The sequence below is a fragment of the Rosa chinensis genome, chromosome 5, assembly GCF_002994745.2.
Source record: "Rosa chinensis cultivar Old Blush chromosome 5, RchiOBHm-V2, whole genome shotgun sequence".
Classification (NCBI taxonomy): Eukaryota; Viridiplantae; Streptophyta; class Magnoliopsida; order Rosales; family Rosaceae; genus Rosa; species Rosa chinensis.
In genome coordinates this window covers 28,084,196-28,103,415 of record NC_037092.1, presented here as the reverse complement: position 1 = coordinate 28,103,415, position 19,220 = coordinate 28,084,196, and the positions used below count along the sequence as shown (strand labels likewise).

Below are 19,220 nucleotides of genomic sequence, written 5' to 3'. Positions count from 1 at the left end.
CACATGCTTGTGATCTTTACAGAACTGACAGCTCTGATATGCTCTTGGAAGAGGCATGCATTTATGCAAGTCCTGTTGTAGTTATTCATTCGACTTCTTGGGTTTTCATTAGTCCTGTTGGAGGTTTACCGTTTGCTGCAATCATTTTCTTGCAGCAAAAGTTTGGGGGTCTTTTCTTTATTCCTCAGAAGTTCAGAGTTGCATGGGTGCAGATAATGATATAAAGTCATTCACAGGTCCCAAAAGTTGAGGAAACCTATTCCATTTTTCATAGTGGTCATGTCAATAACACTCCACTCTGTCTTAAATTATGCAGACTGCAGAAAGAATTGGATAATTCTGCTGCTATTTTCTTTCATGAAATACTGAGCATCTATGCTTTAGCTAGAGTCAGAGAGTGTTTTTAGGTAAGTTAAGGATTTTATTTTTACCCGTGGAAGCTTTAATGTGTTCACTTGGATCTCTTATATTTTTAAGCTACTTTTGCTCTATTTCATTTCTGCAGACTGGTTTACTCTGAGAATGTTGTTTAAGCTTATGTGGCTTTTTGTTTGGTGTTTAGTATCATGTTGTGTGATTAAAAGTGTCAATTAACTAATTGTGAAGCTCTATAAACTCAAAATTAACTACTCCGGTATCTTTCCTGCTAGGAGCTTATACCAGAATTGATACAACATACTGCATAGCTAATAGTAGAGGAGAGTCCTATTATATGGAGTTGCATTAAATCGATCATAGGCTAAACTTAGTTCAACTTTAGTTGTATTGACTTCAATGACTTCAATTTTGGTTTGTAAAGTGATCTCCAAATTTTGAAACACAAGATGTAAACAGAATTGATGGTTTAGTCTTTCTTTGGGTTTAAAACCAAATTACCCTAACTTTTTACGTTTGTCAATTTCTCTTTTGACCAAAAAGAAGCTGTTCGAGTCACACATACGGTGTGTAAAAGAAAATTGTTGGAGATGCCGTTATATTTTACCATTTGCACTACATTTATGTGAAGTTAAAGGTGTGTAAAAGAAAATTATTGGAGATGCTGTTATATTTTACCACTTGCACTCTATTTATGTGAAGTTAAAAGTGGACCGCATGTGGTAAAGTTAAGTGTCAAAATCATTCTCCATTATCAGATTAAACAAACTAATTGGAAATGGTATCGAAATAAGAGGGATAAATTAGTCATCATGCCTTCCTCTCATCTGAAATTATGTTTTATTAAAATTAGTCATCTTTCATTTAAAAAATAATAATAATAATAATAATAAAAAATAAAAAATTAGTCATCTTTTATTAAAATGGAAAAACTGAAAGAAAAGCCAACAAGAAAATTGGAATGCCCAAGATCACAATATTCTGTCCACTGTATAATTCTACGCTCCTGGAACCACAGCCTACAGTTCAAACGGGGTTTGATCGACCCGCCAAAAGTCCAAAACCAGAAGGCTCAGCTTTATCTTGGTAATTTATTTCGGGGCGTTCTTTTCTTTCTTTGTTTCTCTTAAATCTTTGCTGCACAAGGTAGGGTAATCTTTCACATAGTTATGCTTTCATTTGAATTACAGTATTCATTGTCAATAGTACATTACCATCATGCAAGTATAATGATTGAAGTTTCATATGGGTCTTGCATGAAAGCATCTAAATTTGCTTATGTTGCAGATGCAATGTTGGTCATTAGTTGCATGGTGTTGTTCAGACTCTCAGTCTGTTGGCATTTTGGAGATCATGGGCAATTTTGCTTAATCCTGTATACTGAAGGAATCAGTTTTGGGTTTCATGGTGTTTGATTTCATACTTCTTCCCCACCATAGTAATGAATTTTGATTGCACCAAAATAGAAAACTTAAACCAGAGAAATAGGGCCGTTCCTGGTGTTCTGGTGATACTTGTTTCTCCTTCTAATTTGCACTCCAAAATGTAATTTCATGCACTTGTTTTGTTTGTCCGTGCGTTAGTGTAAGAAGCTTGTTTCAGAGTGCATTCATCATTTCCCCAAGTATTTTCCTTCACTTATTTCCTTCTTCTATATCCCTTTCAGGCTAAATGCAAAGTTCTTCTTTGTATTTGCAGTTTTGGGTTTTGTTTGTTTTAAAATGAGAAGTTACCAGAATACAACATTCAGCTTTGTTTTCGCAGTCCTGGGGTTTCGTTTGTTTTAAAATGGGAAGTTACCAAAATACAACATCCAGCTTTGTTTTGACAGTCTTTGGTTTTGTTTGTTTCAGTTGTTTTTTTGTCAGTAACTATTTATTTGAAAGTCAACCGAACAATATATAACTGTTTCTTATTGTTTAATTTTTTTTTTTTCAATTCAACTTGAAGAAATAATAGAATACATACAATTATGAGTACATAAAATAACAGTACGTACATTCATTTAGGGATTAGAATGCACCTAAACCCTATATAGACAATGCCAAGTACCCTGATATGCAGTACTTTCACATTGCGTGGCATTTTGTTCTCGTTATTTGGTTGTTCATCTTTCTCCTAATGTAAATGAGGAAAGACACTATGACTATCTCCAGGAAGTAAAAGTTTTCTGCTATTACCTCTTTAAAGATGGGGTACACACTGCCAAAGCTTTTCACATTGCTCTTTGTATTCACCTCCTTTTCTTTTTACTCAGTTTCATCCTCTGCTGCCCCTGATAAACTATCCTATGCTGATCATTGTGCTTCAATTGTTCCTGAATCAACCTCCAAAAGATATGCTCGATTTTATCCCTCTGACCTTCACCATAAAGGTTTCTATACTGGTGGTGGCAGTGGCTTTCGCAGTCCAAAATCATCAGATCGGCTACATTATGAGGCCCAAAATCCAATTGAATTCAATGCCTGGAGTGTTGAAGAAACTGATGTACAAGACTTATTCAAGGTTCAAGCAAATCTTAAATTTCAGAGACAGTTACCATGTCAGAAACATCTCAAGTAGCCTTCCTCGAAGTTCAATAAGATTTGCACTGACTGGGTTCTGGTCAGAATCTTCTGGAAAGCTTTGCATGGTGGGATTAGGTTCTGTTTACTCAAAACAAGGTGATATGCTTATGACATTCCTGCACTTCTCAAGTTGTATCATCTCAAGAATTTCACTAGTGTAACTAGTTTGATTAGTGGAACCTTGGAGAGCTTGATGAGTTCTCAGAAAGATCCCAGTTATTTTGAACCAATCTCTATTTTGATGCTTCCTCATATGAACTACCAGTATACTGGTTTCAAATAAATCTGATGATGACAGCTATCCTAGTCCAAGTGATACCTCAGGTTTTTTGCAAATGGAGAAATTTTGTCCTGAACTTTCAGGAGTAATACCTGTCCATGAATATGATCTCAAGTATTCGAGCCATTGCCTTTCTGCAAAGAACTGCACTACTTCAGTTTCTTCTTCTGAGTGTTTGCCCAGTGTTATTGCATTAAGGGATATCGAGTGTTTGGAAGACAAAAGAAGGTTGAGAGTTCTGTTACAATTTGCAGACATGAGAAACATCTGGTATCATATGCCATGCAATCCCAGTACAACTTTGGTTGGGGAGGGATCATGGGTTGCAGAGAAAAATCAGCTATATGTTGTTGCATGTCCATTCTTAGATGCTGGAGCAGATTCTTTCAATAGTTCTCACGTTGGTGATTGTTCAACAAGATTGAGCTTGACATTTCCTGTAATATGGACAATCAGAGATACCAGAAGCACCGCAGGGCACATTTGGAGCAACAAAACTGTGAAAGTGTTGGGCTACTCTGAAAACATTACATTTGAAAGTTTTCAGACTTATGTTGGGAGGGGAGGGTTCTACTTAAAAGGTCAGAAATATGAGTATACCCAAATTGAAAAAGTAACCAAGTTGTGCCCCAGGGAGAAGAGCACTGCTGCCAATGATTACAAGACCAACATATACCCGAATCCATTTTCTTATGACATGAGATTCGATCTGTTTGCTAGAAAATCTAAAACAGAAGTTAAATGGGGAAGCTCTTCTCCTCTTGCTGTAGGAAATCGGTTGTACGAACCAGCATCATATTCAATTGGAGATGCAGACTCTACAGCAGATAAGCACAGCAGCTCCTACAACATCAGCTACTATATATTCATCAATTTGGGGCGATACGTCAGTTACAGATATTATTTCTGCTGAAGGGGTCTATGATGATACAGATGGAAACCTATGCATGGTAGGCTGCCGAAATATAGGCTTGAAAAATGAACAGCCAACAAATGATTCTGTAGATTGTGATATTCTCCTAAATTTCCAGCTGCTTCCAATACATTTAAGGAGGAAGCATTCAGATTTCGTGAAGGGAAGCATTGAAAAGAACATGAGAACAGTCAGAACCTCTTCAGTTTGAACGTGTGGATTTATCTGCAGCTGACCAGTACACGGCTGAAGTAGATCAATCCAATGGGAGGGTGGAGGTGGAGATCACCTTGGCTCTCATATCCACCACACTTGCGTGTGTTTTTGTGGCATTACAACTCTTGCATGTGAAGAAACATCCTGATATGCTTCCCTCCATTTCAATCTTGATGCTGCTTATTCTGACCCTTGGCTACATGATACCTGTTATGTATTACTTTGAAGCCACCTTCGTGCATAACACCAACCTTCGAAACGCGTTCCTTGGAAGTGGTGGACGGCTTCAAATGTATAAGGTAATTGCAAGGGTAATAACAGTAATAACACTGGTAGCTTTCTTGTTGCAATTCCACCTTTTGCGGCATGTATGGTCGGAAAGATTTGCAAATGGAACCTTTAAGGAGCTTTGGAATGTGGAGAAGAAGGCTTTATCAGTATATGCAATAGGGGTTTTAGCTGTTATGGCGCTTCTGGTGAATTCAAGTCACCAACAGTATCTCATTTTGGGTTCAAGCAGCTATGGTGCTTATGCTGGTTTGGTGTTGGATGGCTTTCTGTTTCCTCAAATTCTACTCAATGTGGTCTGCAAATCAAAGGAAAAATCTCTGTCAATTTGGTTCTAAATCGGAACAACTTTTGTTCGAATCCTACCACATGCATATGATCTTTACAGGACTAGCAGTTATGATTTGGTCTTGGACGAGCCGTATGTTTTTGCAACTCCTGTGGCTTGGATTTACTCCACTACTTGGGATGTCATCATTCCTATGGGAGCTCTACTGTTTTCTGCAATCATTTTCTCACAGCAGAAGTTTGGGGGCCGTTGCTTTCTTTCTCCAAAGTGGAGAGAGTTGGATACATATGAGAAGGTCCTCAAGTGACTCAAGCCTGATTCTGAAAGTGGTCTGGTCAAATAATCATTTCTTTCTTGTATGCATTTCCATTGGACATTCTCTATCTGCTTCTGCTGCTGCTACGTTCTTTCTTTCATATGTTAAGCATCTACCTTTCAGTTCAGAAAATAAAATGTAAGCTTTTGCTTCATATTTTCATCGATTAAGGTGCTCAGTGTGATATTTATTTTATTTTGTGCTACCTTTGCTCTCTTTAATTTCTAGACTCGTTTGTACTAAAGAAATGTTATTTGTGCGCCATATGTACGTAATTTTTGTTTCTTTTCTATAAAAACTTATCCGGTGCTGTTATTAACACAACATTTTGCACTTTTTAATTTGTTTTTATTATATAGGTTATGTTTTAAAAAGTTGTCTTTGAAGATGCAAAGATGTGTTGATAACAATTTAGAGTGTGTTAATAACAATTCTCTTGTTTGTTATGTGTTTAGTGTTGTACTGTGTTGATTAGACTCGATTTATAAAAACCAATCTTTTATTAACCCTTGGGCAAATTTATTTGTACCGGAAGAATCGGTTAGGTGTATATTATTTAATGTGAGTGCTTCTGATTATGTAATTGTCATCTATTCTCTAAAAGTTTAATTGGGATTAGATGAAGTAACAAGGGATGGTGGAGAATTGGATGAGGATTACGCCAATTCCATGCCCATAGTACCATAGCCCACAGTCCACACTAAGCAAACCGGGTGTTTGATCGACCAGCCAGCCAATAAGGCCCTCCTTTTCTAACCTCTCTGACTTCTGCTATGACGTCTCATGCATGCCTTTTCTTTTCCCTCTTGAATCTTTGCTGTGCAAGGTAATGTCTTTCACAGTATGCATCTACACTCACGGTTAATTACTATCATTCAAGCATGAACTTTGCTCTTTAGTTATTTATTATTTGTATATTAGTTTCATTGTGTCATTTAGATTCTCATTCTATGAAGTATGAACCAAGAGTAATCTCTATGAACTCAGAGCAATTCAACTTAATTTGACTAGAGCTACTGATCTTGTGTTAGCAATTCCAAGATCATGGTCACTTTAGGAATAAATTGATTTCTTTTTTGTCTTTTTCTGCAATTGATGCTTGTAATTTTAGTTGCATTGTGTTTACTGTGATTATTTTTTTCGAACTGTAATCATGTTAGCACTGAAGCAGAAAATAGGGCTGTTCCTGGTGGCCATTGGGCAAGAATTATTTGTTTCTATATGTAATTTGCACTCGAACTCTATGTATGTTGGTTCATGCGTGTAAGAAGCTTCTTTTGGAGTTCATTTATAATTCCCTAAATTCTTGATTCCTTTACTTCTTATTCCTTTGAGGAAAAACAAGTACAAATCAAAATTCATCTTTGCTTTCACAGTCCCGGGTTTTGTTTGTTTTAGCTGGTTAAACTTTTAAATAGTTTCTTTACTATATCTCCCATCATGTTTATCTCTTTTAGGCATTATAAAATACGAATGGAACTTTGTTTTAACAGTCTTGACTTTTGTTTGGTTTATTTGCTGTTTTGTTTTGTTTGTCATCAACTCCTTGTTTATACTGACAATTGAGAGAGTCAAACAAGAAAATCATGTGAAATAATTCATTTGTTATCAATAAAATTTACAATCAAACAATCCAATATATCCAATGTTAAATACATAAACTAACAGCTTATAAGTGTGTTTGAATATCAGAATAAAGGCAGTGCCAAGTACTCATATGAAGTATTTTCAGTTGCATAGCATTTTGTCATCGTTCTTGTTCATCTTTTTTCCCAAAATTAATGAGGAAAGAACCTATGCCTATGTCCAGGAAGTATAAATTTTCTGCTACCACCGCTTTAAAGATGTGGTGCACTCTGCCAAAGCTTCTCATATTCTTCTTTGTTTTCGCCATCTTTTCTTTGAACTCAGTTTCATCCTCTGCTACACCTGATGAACTCACTTATGCTGATCACTGTGCTTCAATTGTTCCTGAGTCAAACCCGAAAAGATATGCTGCATTAGATTCCTCTGTCTTTCACCATACAGGTTTCTATATTGGCGGGGGCAGTGGTGGTGGCATTCGTAGTCCAAGACCAGCACGTCAACTTCATTATGAGCACCCAAATCCAATTGAATTCAATGCCTGGAGTGTCAGAGAAACTGACATACAAAACTTATTCAATGTTCAAGGAAGTCTTGAATTTGAGAGAGACAATTACCATCCTGGAAACGTCAGAAGTCGCGAGCCTCAAAGTTCGGTGAGGTTTGAACTTAGTGGGTTCTGGTCAATATCTTCTGGAAAGCTTTGCATGGTTGGATCAGGTTCTATTTACTTGAAACAAGGTGATCTGCTTATTGATGTTCCTGCTCTTCTGAAGTTGAATAATCTCATGAATTTCACTAGTATTTCAAGTCTGATTAGTGGAACCTTAGAGAGCTTGACCAGTTCTCAGAAAGATCCCAATTATTTTGAACCAATCTCTATGCTGATACTTCCTCGTATAAACTACCAGTACACTTTGGTTTCAAATATATCTGATGATGACAGCTCTTCTGGTGGAAGTGATGCCCTCTTGGGTTCTTTGCAGATGGAGAAGTTTTGCTCTGCATTCTCAGGAGTAGTACCAGTCCATGAATTTGATCTCAAGTATTTGAGCCATTGTCTTTCTGCAAAGAACTGTACTACTCCACTTTCTGTGTCTGGTCTTTTGCCTCGCATTGTCGCATTAAGGGATATTGAGTGTTTGGAAGATCAAAGAAGGTTGAGAGTTCTGGTAGAATTTTCAGACAAGACCAAACACTGGTATCATAGGGCCTTATATCCCAATACAACCTTTGTTGGAGAGGGGTCATGGAATGCAAAGAAAAATCAGCTACATGTGGTTGCTTGTCGATTCTTGGATGCAACACATCTTGTCAATAATTCTCATGTGGGTGATTGTTCAATAGGACTGAGTTTGTCATTTCCTGGAATATGGACAATTGGAGATACCAGAAGCACAGCAGGGCACATTTGGAGCAACAAAACTGTCACAGAATCGGGCTACTTTGAGAATATAACATTTGAAAGTCATGAGACTTATGTTGGAGGTGTTCTACTTAAAGGTCAGAAATATGAGTATACCCAAATTGACAAAGTAACCAAGTTGTGCCCCAGAAGAAACAGGACTGCTGCTAATGCTCAGAACACCAACTTATCCCCAAATCCATTTCCTTATGGTTTGAGATTTAATATGGCTGCTAGAAAATCTGAAGGGGAAGTTGAATGGGGTTATTTCTCTCCTCTTTCTGTTGGAAATCAATTGTATGGACCGGAATCATATTCAATTAGAGATACAGACTCAATTGAGTATAACAACAGCAGCCCCTACAGTATTAGCTACCAAATATTCATCGATTTGGGCAGTACATCAGTTACAAATCTGATTTCTGCTGAAGGGATCTATGATTATACAGAAGGAAGCCTGTGCATGGTAGGCTGCCGAAATGTGGGCTCAACAGATCAGCAGCCAATAAATGATTCTGTAGATTGTGAGATTCTACTCAATTTTCAGTGGCCTCCAAATCCAGCGAGGAAGAATTCAGGTTTCTTCAAGGGAAGCATTGTAAGCACACGGGAAAAGTCTGATCCTCTTCATTTTGATCATATAGAATTGTCTCCAGCTCACAGTTTCATAGCTGATTCCTATCGAAGGGTGGAGGTCGAGGTCATCTTGATTCTTATGACCATCACGCTTGCATGTGTTTTTGGGGCATTACAACTTTTTCATGTGAAACGGCATCCGGACGTGCTTCCATCCATATCAATCTTAATGGTAGTAATTCTAACCCTTGGCTACATGATACGTCTTATGTATTACTTTGAAGCGATCTTCATGGATAACACTGATCACCAAAACCCTTTTCTTGGAAGTGGTGGGCGGGTTCAACTTTCTCAGTTCATTGTAAGAGTAATAACAGTACAAACAATGGTAGCTTTCTTGCTGCAATTGCGCCTTTTGCAGAAAATTTGGTCAGCAAGATCCACTAAAGGAATCTATAAGCAGCTTTGGGATGTGGAGAAGAAGGCTGTATCAATATATGCCATAGGGGTTTTAGTTGCTATGGTGCTGCTGATGAGTTCAAAGCTTCAAGAGCATTCTATGTTGGGTTTTGGCGGCTGTGGTGCTTATGCTGGTTTAGTAGTGGATGGTTTTCTGTTGCCTCAGATTTTACTCAACATGGTCTACAAATCGAAGGAAAGAGCTCTGTCAGTTTCATTTTATACTGGAACAACTTTTGTTCGAGTCCTGCCACATGCATATGATCTTTACAGGGTTCACATCTCTGGTGGGGTCTTGGCAGAGCCGTACATCTATGCAAGTCCTCTTGTTGCTTTTTACTCCACTGCTTGGGATGCCATCATTCCTATCGGAGGTCTACTGTTTGCTGTCATCATTTTCTTGCAGCAGAAGTATGGGGGTCGTTGCTTTCTTCCTGAAAAGTTAAGAGAGTCGGGTGCATATGAGAAAATTCCAGAAGTAATTGAAGCCTAACCGCCAAAGGGTTTTTGTCAAATAACACTCCATTTCTGGTAATTCATTACCTGTGGATGCTCTACCATTTGTATGTATGTAACTGCAGACAGAATTACACCCTTAGCTTCCTGGTGCTATTTTCTTCAATTTATTTCTATTTTATGTTAAGCATCTAGGCTTTTGGTCAGAAATTTATTTCTTATGCTGTTGCTCAGGCTGAGCAGTGCTTAAATCCTAATACAAAGGTTTGGATTCTTCTCATTCTTCTCTTTATGCTAGCAAATCAAATTAAATTTCAGTTTGAAACTCTATGACTTCTTAGCATCTGTCTCAGTGTCTTCTAGCTTTTTCTTGGCGATTTTTGCTTTTTCTCTTACATCTCTGCTGTACAGATGAATGTCTTAGATACAGGTATGCTATATTTTATTAAACATGGTTATGACTACTGTCCAAGTAGATATTCATTGAGGTTGTCCTTAGCCTTTGGCTGGCTAGAGAGAGTTGAATACGCAATGTTGGTTATTGACTTGGGACTTACTATGTTTGTTTTGGAGTGCAATTATCATTCCCCTGAATTGTTTCCTTTAATTTTTCCCTTCATAATTAGGGAAAAGAACAAAAATTGATCTTTGTTTTCTTAGTCTTGGTTTTTGTTGTTTTCTTTGGTTATGAGAAGTCCTTAAATATTTTTCCTTCCTACAACCCCATCATCTTTATCCCTTTTAGGCATTCAGGAAAAAACAAATTCATCTTTGTTTTCACAGCTAGTCTAGGTTTTGACTGTTTTTTTTTTTTTTGTCATCAACTCCTTATATCAAATAAAATCTAATTTGAAATATAGTTCCTCTGTTTTTTAATCAATAGTCTTATAATAAAACAGTATATATGGACAATGCTAAGTGGAACATCAGGAGAGGGATCAAAATATCAGAGTACAAGTAGTAGTATCACAGTAATTTGACATGGCATTGTATTTTGTTCTTGTTACTGTAGTTCATCTTTTTCCATTATAAATAAGGAAAGAATCTATAACTATCTCCAGGAAGTATAAGTTTTCCGCTAGCACCTCTTTAAACATGTGGTACAAACTCCCAAAGCTTCTCATATTCCTTTTTGTTTTCACCACCTTTTCTTTGAACTCAGTTTCATCCTCTGTTACACCTCATGAACTGTCTTATGCTCAGTTTCATCCTCATAAACTCACTTTTTCTTTGTATTCACCACCTTTTCTTTGAACTCAGTTTCATCCTCACCCCAACAATTGTGTTAGAAAATGCATGTCGTATGCCTTCAATGTTATCGCATACGCAAATGCGCTGACTGGATTGCTAGTTGTATGTAACAGGTGGCAAATGAGAAAAAAGTTCTGTCAATTTGGTTCTCATTGGAACAACTTTTCTTCGAATCCTGCCACATGCATTTGGTCTTTACAAGACTAGCATATATGATTTGGTCTTGGACGAGCCATACGTTTTTCCAACTCCTGTGGCTTGGTTTTACTCCACTACTTGGGATGTCATTATTCCTATGGGAGCTCTAATGTTTTCTGCAATCATTTTCTTGCAGCAGAAGTTTGGGGGTCGTTGCTTTCTTTCTCCAAATTGGAGAGAGTTGGATACATAGGAGAAGGTCCCTACAGTTAGTCAAGCAACTCTAGCCTGATTTTGAAAGTGATCTGGTCAAATAATCATTTCTTTCTTGTATGCATTTCCATTGGACATTCTCTATCTGCTTCTGCTGCTGCTACTTTCTTTCTTTCATATGTTAAGCATCTACCTTTCAGTTCAGAGAATAAAATGTAAGCTTTTGCTTCATATTTTCATCGCTTAAGGTGTTCAGTGTGATATTTATTTTATTTTGTGCTACCTTTGCTCTCTATAATTTCTACAGACTCGTTTGTACTAAAGAAATGTTAATTGTGCTCCATATGTACATAATTTTTGTTTTTATCTTTCCTATAACAAGTTATCTGGAGTTGTTTTTAACACACCATTTTGCACTTTTTAATTAGTTTTTATTATATAGGTTATGCTTCGAAAAGTTGTCTTTGAAGATGCAGAGATGTGTTGATAACAATTTAGAGTGTGTTAACAACAATTCTCTTGTTTGTTATGTGTTTAGTGTCGTAGTGTGTTGATTAGACTCGATTTATAAAAATCAATCTCTTATTAGCCCTTAGGAAAATTGATTGGTTTGTACCAGAAGAATTGAGTAGGCCATGGTATATTGTTTAATGTGAGTGCTGCTTATTATGTAATTATCATCTATTCTCTAAAAATGAAATTGGGATTAGATGAAGTAACGAGGGATGGTGGAGAATTGGATGGCGATTACGCTAATTCTATGCCCATATTACCACAGCCCACAGTCCACACTAAGAAAACCGGGAGTTTGATCGACCAGCCAACCAATAAGGTCCTCTTTTTCTAACCTCTCTGACTTCTGCTATGACGTCTCATGCATGCCTTTTCTTTTCTCTCTTGAATCTTTGCTGTGCAAGGTAATGTCTTTTACAGTATGCATCTACACTCACGGTTAATTACCATCATTCAAGCATGAACTTTGCTCTTTAGTTATTTATTATTTGTATATTAGTTTCATTGTGTCATTTAGATTCTCATTCTATGAAGTATGAACCAAGAGTAATCTTTATGAACTCAGAGCAATTCAACTTAATTTGACTAGAGCTACTGATCTTGTGTTACCAATTCCAAGATCATGGTCAGTTTAGGAATAAATTGATTTCTTTTTTGTCTTTTTCTGCAATTGATGCTTGTAATTTTAGTTGCATTGTGTTTACTGTCATTATTTTTTTCGAACTGTAATCATGTTAGCACTGAAGCAGAAAATAGGGCTGTTCCTGATGGCCATTGGGCAAGAATTATTTGTTTCTATATGTAATTTGCACTCGAACTCTATGTATGTTGGTTCATGAGTGTAAGAAGCTTCTTTTGGAGTTCATTTATAATTCCCTAAATTCTTGATTCCTTTACTTTTTATTCCGTTCAGGAAAAACGAGAACCAAAACAAAATTCATCTTTGCTTTCACAGTCTTGGGTTTTGTTTGTTTTTGCTGGTTAAACTTTTAAATAGTTTTTTACCATATCTCCCATCATGTTTATCTCTTTTAGGCATTATAAAATACAAATGGAACTTTGTTTTAACAGTCTTGGCTTTTGTTTGTTTTATTTTTTTTTTTGTCATCAATTCCTTGTTTATTGACTATTGAGAGTGTCAAACAAGAAATATTTGAAATAATTCATTTTTTATCAATAAATTTTACTATCAAACAATCCAATACATGCAATGCCAAGTACAAAAATAACATCTGATAAGTATAGAATTAGAATATCAGAATAAGGCAATGCCAAGTACTCTAATATGAAGTATTTTCACATTGCATAGCATTTCGTTAATGTTATTGTTCATCTTTTTTCCCAAAATTAATAAGGAAAGAACCTATGCCTATGTCCAGTAAGTATAACTTTTCTGCTACCTCCTCTTTAAAGATGTGGTTCACTCTGCCAAAGCTTCTGATATTCTTTTTTGTTTTCACCATCTTTTCTTTGAACTCAATTTCATCGTCTGCTACACCTGATAAACTGTCTTATGTCATTATGCTTCAACTGTTCCTGAATCCATCCCAATAAGATATGCCAGTTTTGATCCCTCCGTCCTTAGCCATACAGGTTACTATTCTGGTGGTGGCAGTGGCATTCGGTAGTCCAAAACGATCATATCAACCCAATAATGAGCCCTCATATCCTGTTGAGTTCAATGTCTGGAGCGTTGAAGAAACTGATGTACAAGACTTATTCGAGGTTTGTCATGGAAGTCTTCAATTTCAAAGAGACACTGACCACATGGGAAGCTTGACAAATCGCCTGCCTCAAAGTCCGATAAGATTTGCACTAAATGGATTCTGGTCACAATCTTCGGGAAAGCTTTGCATGGTGGGATCAGGTTCTATTTACTCCAAACAAGGTGACCTGCCTAGTGATGTTCCTGCTCTTCTCAAGCTGCATAATCTCATGAATTTCTCTAGTGTTACAAGGTTGATTAGTGGAACCCTGGAGAGCTTGATGATTTCTCAGAAAGATCCCAATTATTTTGAACCAATCTCTATTTTGATGTTTCCTCGTATGAACTATCAGTACACTTTGGTTTCTAATAAATCTAATGATAATAGCTCCTCCAGTGAAAGTGATGCTCCCAAAGATTCTTTGCAGATGGAGAAATTTTGTTCTGTAATCTCAGTAGTACCAGAATATTATCTTCAGTATTCGAGCCATTGCCTTTCTGCCAAGAACTCCACTACTCCTCTTTTTGGGTCTGGTCTTTTCCCTAGCATTGTTGCATTAAGGGGTATTGAGTGTTCGGAAGATAACCGGAGGTTGAGAGTTCTGATAGAATTTGCAGACCAATGAAAACACTGGTATAAGATGACTTTCAATCCCAATACAACTTTGGTTGGGGAGGGATCAAGGGATGTAAACAAAACTCAGCTACAAGTTGTTGCATGTCATTTCTTGGACGCGAGAAGTTCATTCAACAATTCTCATGTGGGTGATTGCTCAACAAGATTGAGCTTGACATTTCCTGGAATATGGACAATTAGAGATACCAGAAATGCTGCAGGGCACATTTGGAGCAACAAAGCTGTGGCAGAGTCAGGTTACTTTGAAAAGATTGCATTTGGTAGTCTTATGAATTATGATGGAGACGTGCAATGTGCAGGTCAGAACTATGAGTATACCCAAATTGAAAAGGTAACCAAGTTGTGCCCTAGAGAGAAGAACGCTGCTGCCACTGATTACAAGACCAAGGTATACACAAATCCCTTTTTATATGACATGAGGTTCCATATGTTTTCTAAAAGATCTAAAAGCGTAGTGGATCGGGGCCGTTCTTATCCTCTTTCTGTTGGAAATCGGTTGTACAGATATGGAACATTTATTGAAGATGCGTACTCACTTGCATATACCCACAGCGGCCCTTACAATATTAGCTTCTTTATATTCATCAATGTGAGTAATATGTCAATTGCAAATGTGATATCTGCTGAAGGGGTCTATGATGATACAGATGGAAGCATGTGCATGGTAGGCTGCCGAAATCTAGGCCAGATAGATCAACAGCCAACTGATGATTCTGTAGATTGTGAGATTCTACTCAAACTTCAGTTGCCTCCAGCAACTCCAGGGAGGAAGATCTCAGGTTATGTCAAGGGGAGCATTGAAAGCATACGGAAAAAGTCTGATCCTCTTCATTTTGAACGTTTAGACTTGTCTTCAGATGACATGTTTATGGCTGAAGCAGATCGATCCATTTGTAGGTTGGAGGTGGAGACCACCTTGGTTCTTATATCCACCACACTTGCATATGTTTTTGGGGCATTACAACTCTTCCATATGAACAAACGTCCAGATGTGCTTCCCTCCATTTCAATCTTGATGCTGCTAGTTCTAACCCTTGGGTTTTTGAAACCTCTTATATATTACTTTGAAGCCATCCTCACCTATAGCACCGATTACCAGGATGTGTTCATTGGAAGTGATGGATGGCTTCAAGTTGATCAGGCAAATCTGAGGGCAATAGCAGTTATGATAATGCTAGCTTTCTTGTTGCACTTCAACCTTTTGCAGCAAACATGGTCAGCAAGATCTGCGAAAGGGACCTTGAAGGACCTTTGGAATGAGAGAAGAAAGCTTTGTCAGTATATGCAGTTGGGTTTTTAGCTGCTATGGCGCTTCTGATGAATTCAAGTCATCAAGAGCATCCCATTTTGGGTTTAAGTAGCTGTGGTGCTTATGCTGGTTTGGTGTTGGATGGCTTTCTGTTTCCTCAAATTGTACTCAACATGGTCTGCAAATCAAAGGATAAGGCTCTGTCAGTTGGGTTCTACATCGGAACAACTTTTGTTCGAATCCTGCCACATGCATATGATTTTTACAGGACTGGCAGCTCTGATTTGGTCTTGGAAGAGCCATATGTTTTTGTAAGTCCTGTGGCTGGTTTTTACTCCACTGCTTGGGATCTCATTATTCCTATGGGAGCTCTACTGTTTTCTGTAATCATTTTCTTGCAGCACAAGTTTGGGGGTCGTTGCTTTCTTCCTCAAAAGTTGAGGGAGTTGGGTGATAAGAAGGTCCCAAAAAGTTTTTGAAGCCTAATTACCATGTGGTCTTGTCAAATAACACCACTCATGTCTGTATTGAGACTTTAGATTGAATTGGACAACTTCGCTATTTGCTGCTATTTTCTTTTGTTATTTGTCATGTTAGAGCATTTTGGCTTTTGCGTCCGAAAATAAATTGTAAGCTTTTGTTTTTATCGTTATCTGTCTTCAATGCAAACCCTGTAAGCTTTAATCTAGGCCTTTGAGTTCTACTTACTTTTGTGCTAGTTTTGCTCTCTTTAAATTCTACACTCTTTGCTAGAGACATCTTGCTTTGCTCCGAATGTGATTGCTTTGAGTTCCTAATTAACAAAAAGGTAAGCTCTATGAATTCTTAGTATGTTAAGTTGTTAGCACTTTCTACATCATATGCAATACAGGGTACAATAAAATGAGTTACATCCTGCTGAAGGGATTTACATTGCTGAGATAGGAAGTCTATGCATGGTAGGCTGTAGATATACAATGATTTCAATCTTCAGGTCTGGTTGGGAATGTACCTTTAGTTCATACAATCTTCAGGAATCATCAACTTATTCCGAGATTCTTATCAACACACAGTTTCCTCCTTTTGGTTCAACTTATATCAAGGGGATCCTTAACAGCACAAGAGAAGAATCTTTCCCTCTTTTCTTCTCACCTGTGTTCATGTCTGCAGTGGCTAGCTAACTATGCAATCAAGTCCAAGCAAGGTTTTCAACGGATTGACTTGAAGATCACCACGTCCCTAGTCTCTAACACTCATGCCCATGTCTTTGTGGGATTCTAACTCTTCCATAATTTGAAAGCATTATACCTTACCTAGTTACCTCCTTTTATGTTACTTCTCATCCTTGAAATTTTTACACTGGAGGCTGGCCATGCTCATCATGCACTTAAGCTTTAAGACGGCTCAAAAAGAGCTGATTGGTGGCTTGAAGTGAAGGAGATAGATGACCATAAGGGTTTTCATGTTGGTAGCTTGCATACTCCATCAACATCTTGGTGACAGCCGAAAGCCTCATGGATTGTTGAGAAAAAGGTATTCCTTACTTGTTTTCCATTATTTGTAGCAGAGGCCTTCATTTCCTTCTTTGTGGACATCAAGATGAACAAACTTCACATTCTAAAGCATTTTGCTTGGGGTCGTTTAAGATCATATGCTGTTCTAGACTTCTAGTACTCGATAGCTTTGTATTTTCTCTAGTCCTCCTCAAGGTCTTGCTAAACTCAAAGGAAAATTCTCTTTCTTGTTACCTTAGAATTACATTTATGTGTGCGCTTCCACATGCGTATGACCCTTTCAACCTAAACCAAGCTTTTGAATTGTGATTAATCCTGGTACAGAATTGTTCTCCGGCAGTGGAAGCCATCGTTTGTGGTATGAGTCTGCTCTTTGCTGCGTCATCTACTTGCAGCCGAAGTTTGGTATAATTAACCTAGTTGGTTTGGGGATATTATGAAGATTATGAGAAAGTTCTGTTGGAGAGGAAAGATCCCATTTGGAAAAGTGACAAATAAAATGTAACTTATAAGTGGGTGGATCTCACCCACAATGGTGGATCACGGGCCACACTTGTCGTTGTTTAACAAGTTCCACTGTGATGAGTGAAATAGCCCTGTTGATTGTTTAGATGACATTGTCGTGTTGGTATGCACCCATTGTCTTGTTGACACTTGCTTAATCTGTCTCATAGAGAATGGTACTTGTAGTACCCATTGACTGATTGACATTTGTTTCGAGGTTGGTATGCGCACTACCTTGAGCTGGTAAAAATCATTGTGAAACTGAAACTGATAAAAACTGAAATTTAAGACTTTTGGGCCAGTTACAACAACCCTTCTAATTTTAACACACCGCAACTTATTAAAACTCAGGCTCCCGTTTTCTCTGAGCACCCAGGCCGAAATCCTAGGTTTCATGCAAAAATACTGTGGCGGCCCTGAAGATCATCTTGTTGTGAAAAGAACGCTCCGCTCCGGCGTTGAGCCTTCTGAGACAGTGACGGCGGTGTCGGTGGTAGGTATCGAACTCAATTTTGGGTTTTAGGCACACTCGGGTTTTGGGTGAGAAATCATAGAAGACCTTTGCTGAGGAGATGCAGTTCTGATTGTCTTGTGGCGGCAGTGTTGAGATCGGACGCGCTGCGTCAGTCGTCCGGAGGAAGCAAGCGGATCTTCCTTGAATCGGAGGAGATCATGTTGTTGTAGCGGCGAAATACCAGCAGGTTGGTGCGCAGTATGGATGCCATGACTGTTCGGGTAGGGCGGCCACGAGACTAATTCGGCGGCAGCGACAGCTCCGACGAACTCGTTAGGATTCCAGCTCTTGCTGGTTTGGGTGCTGGGACGAGGGTATAGGGTAGTGGGTTGGGCTTTGTGTTTCAGCCCACTTTCCCTCCTCTCTTCGACTTGGGCTGGTTTGGGTTGGACCTCTTGATATGTTTGGTGTGGGCTAGCCCGGTATCTAGCATTTGGATTCTAGTCTTTTGCTATTTAAGTTTAGCTTCTCTAGTTGTACACCAATGGAGATCTCTAGGCAATTAGAGTTGCTCTAGCAAGAATTTAGGTAATGTGGATTTGTGTTCATATGGCTAGGTTTTAAAAATTGTGCTAATTTTGTTAACAATAAGGGTTACTTGTCATTTGCTTTGCGGCTTGTGTCATTTAGAACTTTTGGTGTGAGACAGCTTATGATGTATGTGTCTTCTGGTCATAGATAAGTAATGAAATTATCTATTCTTCAAAAAAAAAAAAAAACACTGCAACTTATTAGTTCAAAATTAAATAGATTTGGCAACTCACTTTGAAGTTTGGCATTAATTGATGGTAATCTATACTATTATTAAGAGAATAGAGTTTTTAAGCCAAAATAAATTGTTTTGACAAAAATGGCCCTAGAAAATTAAAAAAACTTTGATAATTAATTAAATCACAAGGACAATTATGACATTTACAAATGTATTTTTATTAAAAAAAAAAACCCATAACCCACTTTTCTCTCTCATTATCTTTTGTTTGCAATAACAGTTTTCTTTTTTATTTTCTAAAAAAAATAAAAAAAAATACTTGCACATGCAGAGTATGTGTGGAGAAAAGTTAATGTTTATAAAAAAATTAAAAAAATTAATGTTCATAATGATAAAATCTCCTCATAAATAGCTATGTGATCATGCAACTCTTTTAACACGTACACTAGCACATCGACATAATATTATATCATCATCCACCTACGGTTAGACTAACAATCAAACTCATATAAATAGAAAATGAACAATAGATTGCAATTAACATAAAATAAATAAATAAATAAAACAATA

At 37.6% G+C, this 19,220-nt stretch overlaps 2 protein-coding genes across 2 annotated transcripts; both read left to right on the top strand.

Moving 5' to 3' along the window:
* The first annotated feature begins 7,046 nt into the window (after positions 1–7,046).
* On the top strand, positions 7,047–9,761 carry LOC112203571. Its single transcript, XM_024344517.1, has one exon. The coding sequence runs from the start codon at positions 7,047–7,049 to the stop codon at positions 9,759–9,761; it is 2,715 nt and encodes a 904-aa protein (XP_024200285.1).
* Positions 9,762–14,185: 4,424 nt separating this feature from the next.
* Positions 14,186–15,481, top strand: LOC112203570. Its single transcript, XM_024344516.1, has one exon. It carries the CDS (start codon positions 14,186–14,188, stop codon positions 15,479–15,481), a length of 1,296 nt encoding a protein of 431 aa, XP_024200284.1.
* The last annotated feature ends 3,739 nt before the right edge of the window (positions 15,482–19,220 follow it).

What these genes read in the sequence shown, in the direction of transcription:
- LOC112203570 (XM_024344516.1), top strand. Translation starts at nt 14,186, where the DNA reads ATGACTTTCAATCCCAATACAACTTTGGTTGGGGAGGGATCAAGGGAT.
- LOC112203571 (XM_024344517.1), top strand. Translation starts at nt 7,047, where the DNA reads ATGTCCAGGAAGTATAAATTTTCTGCTACCACCGCTTTAAAGATGTGG.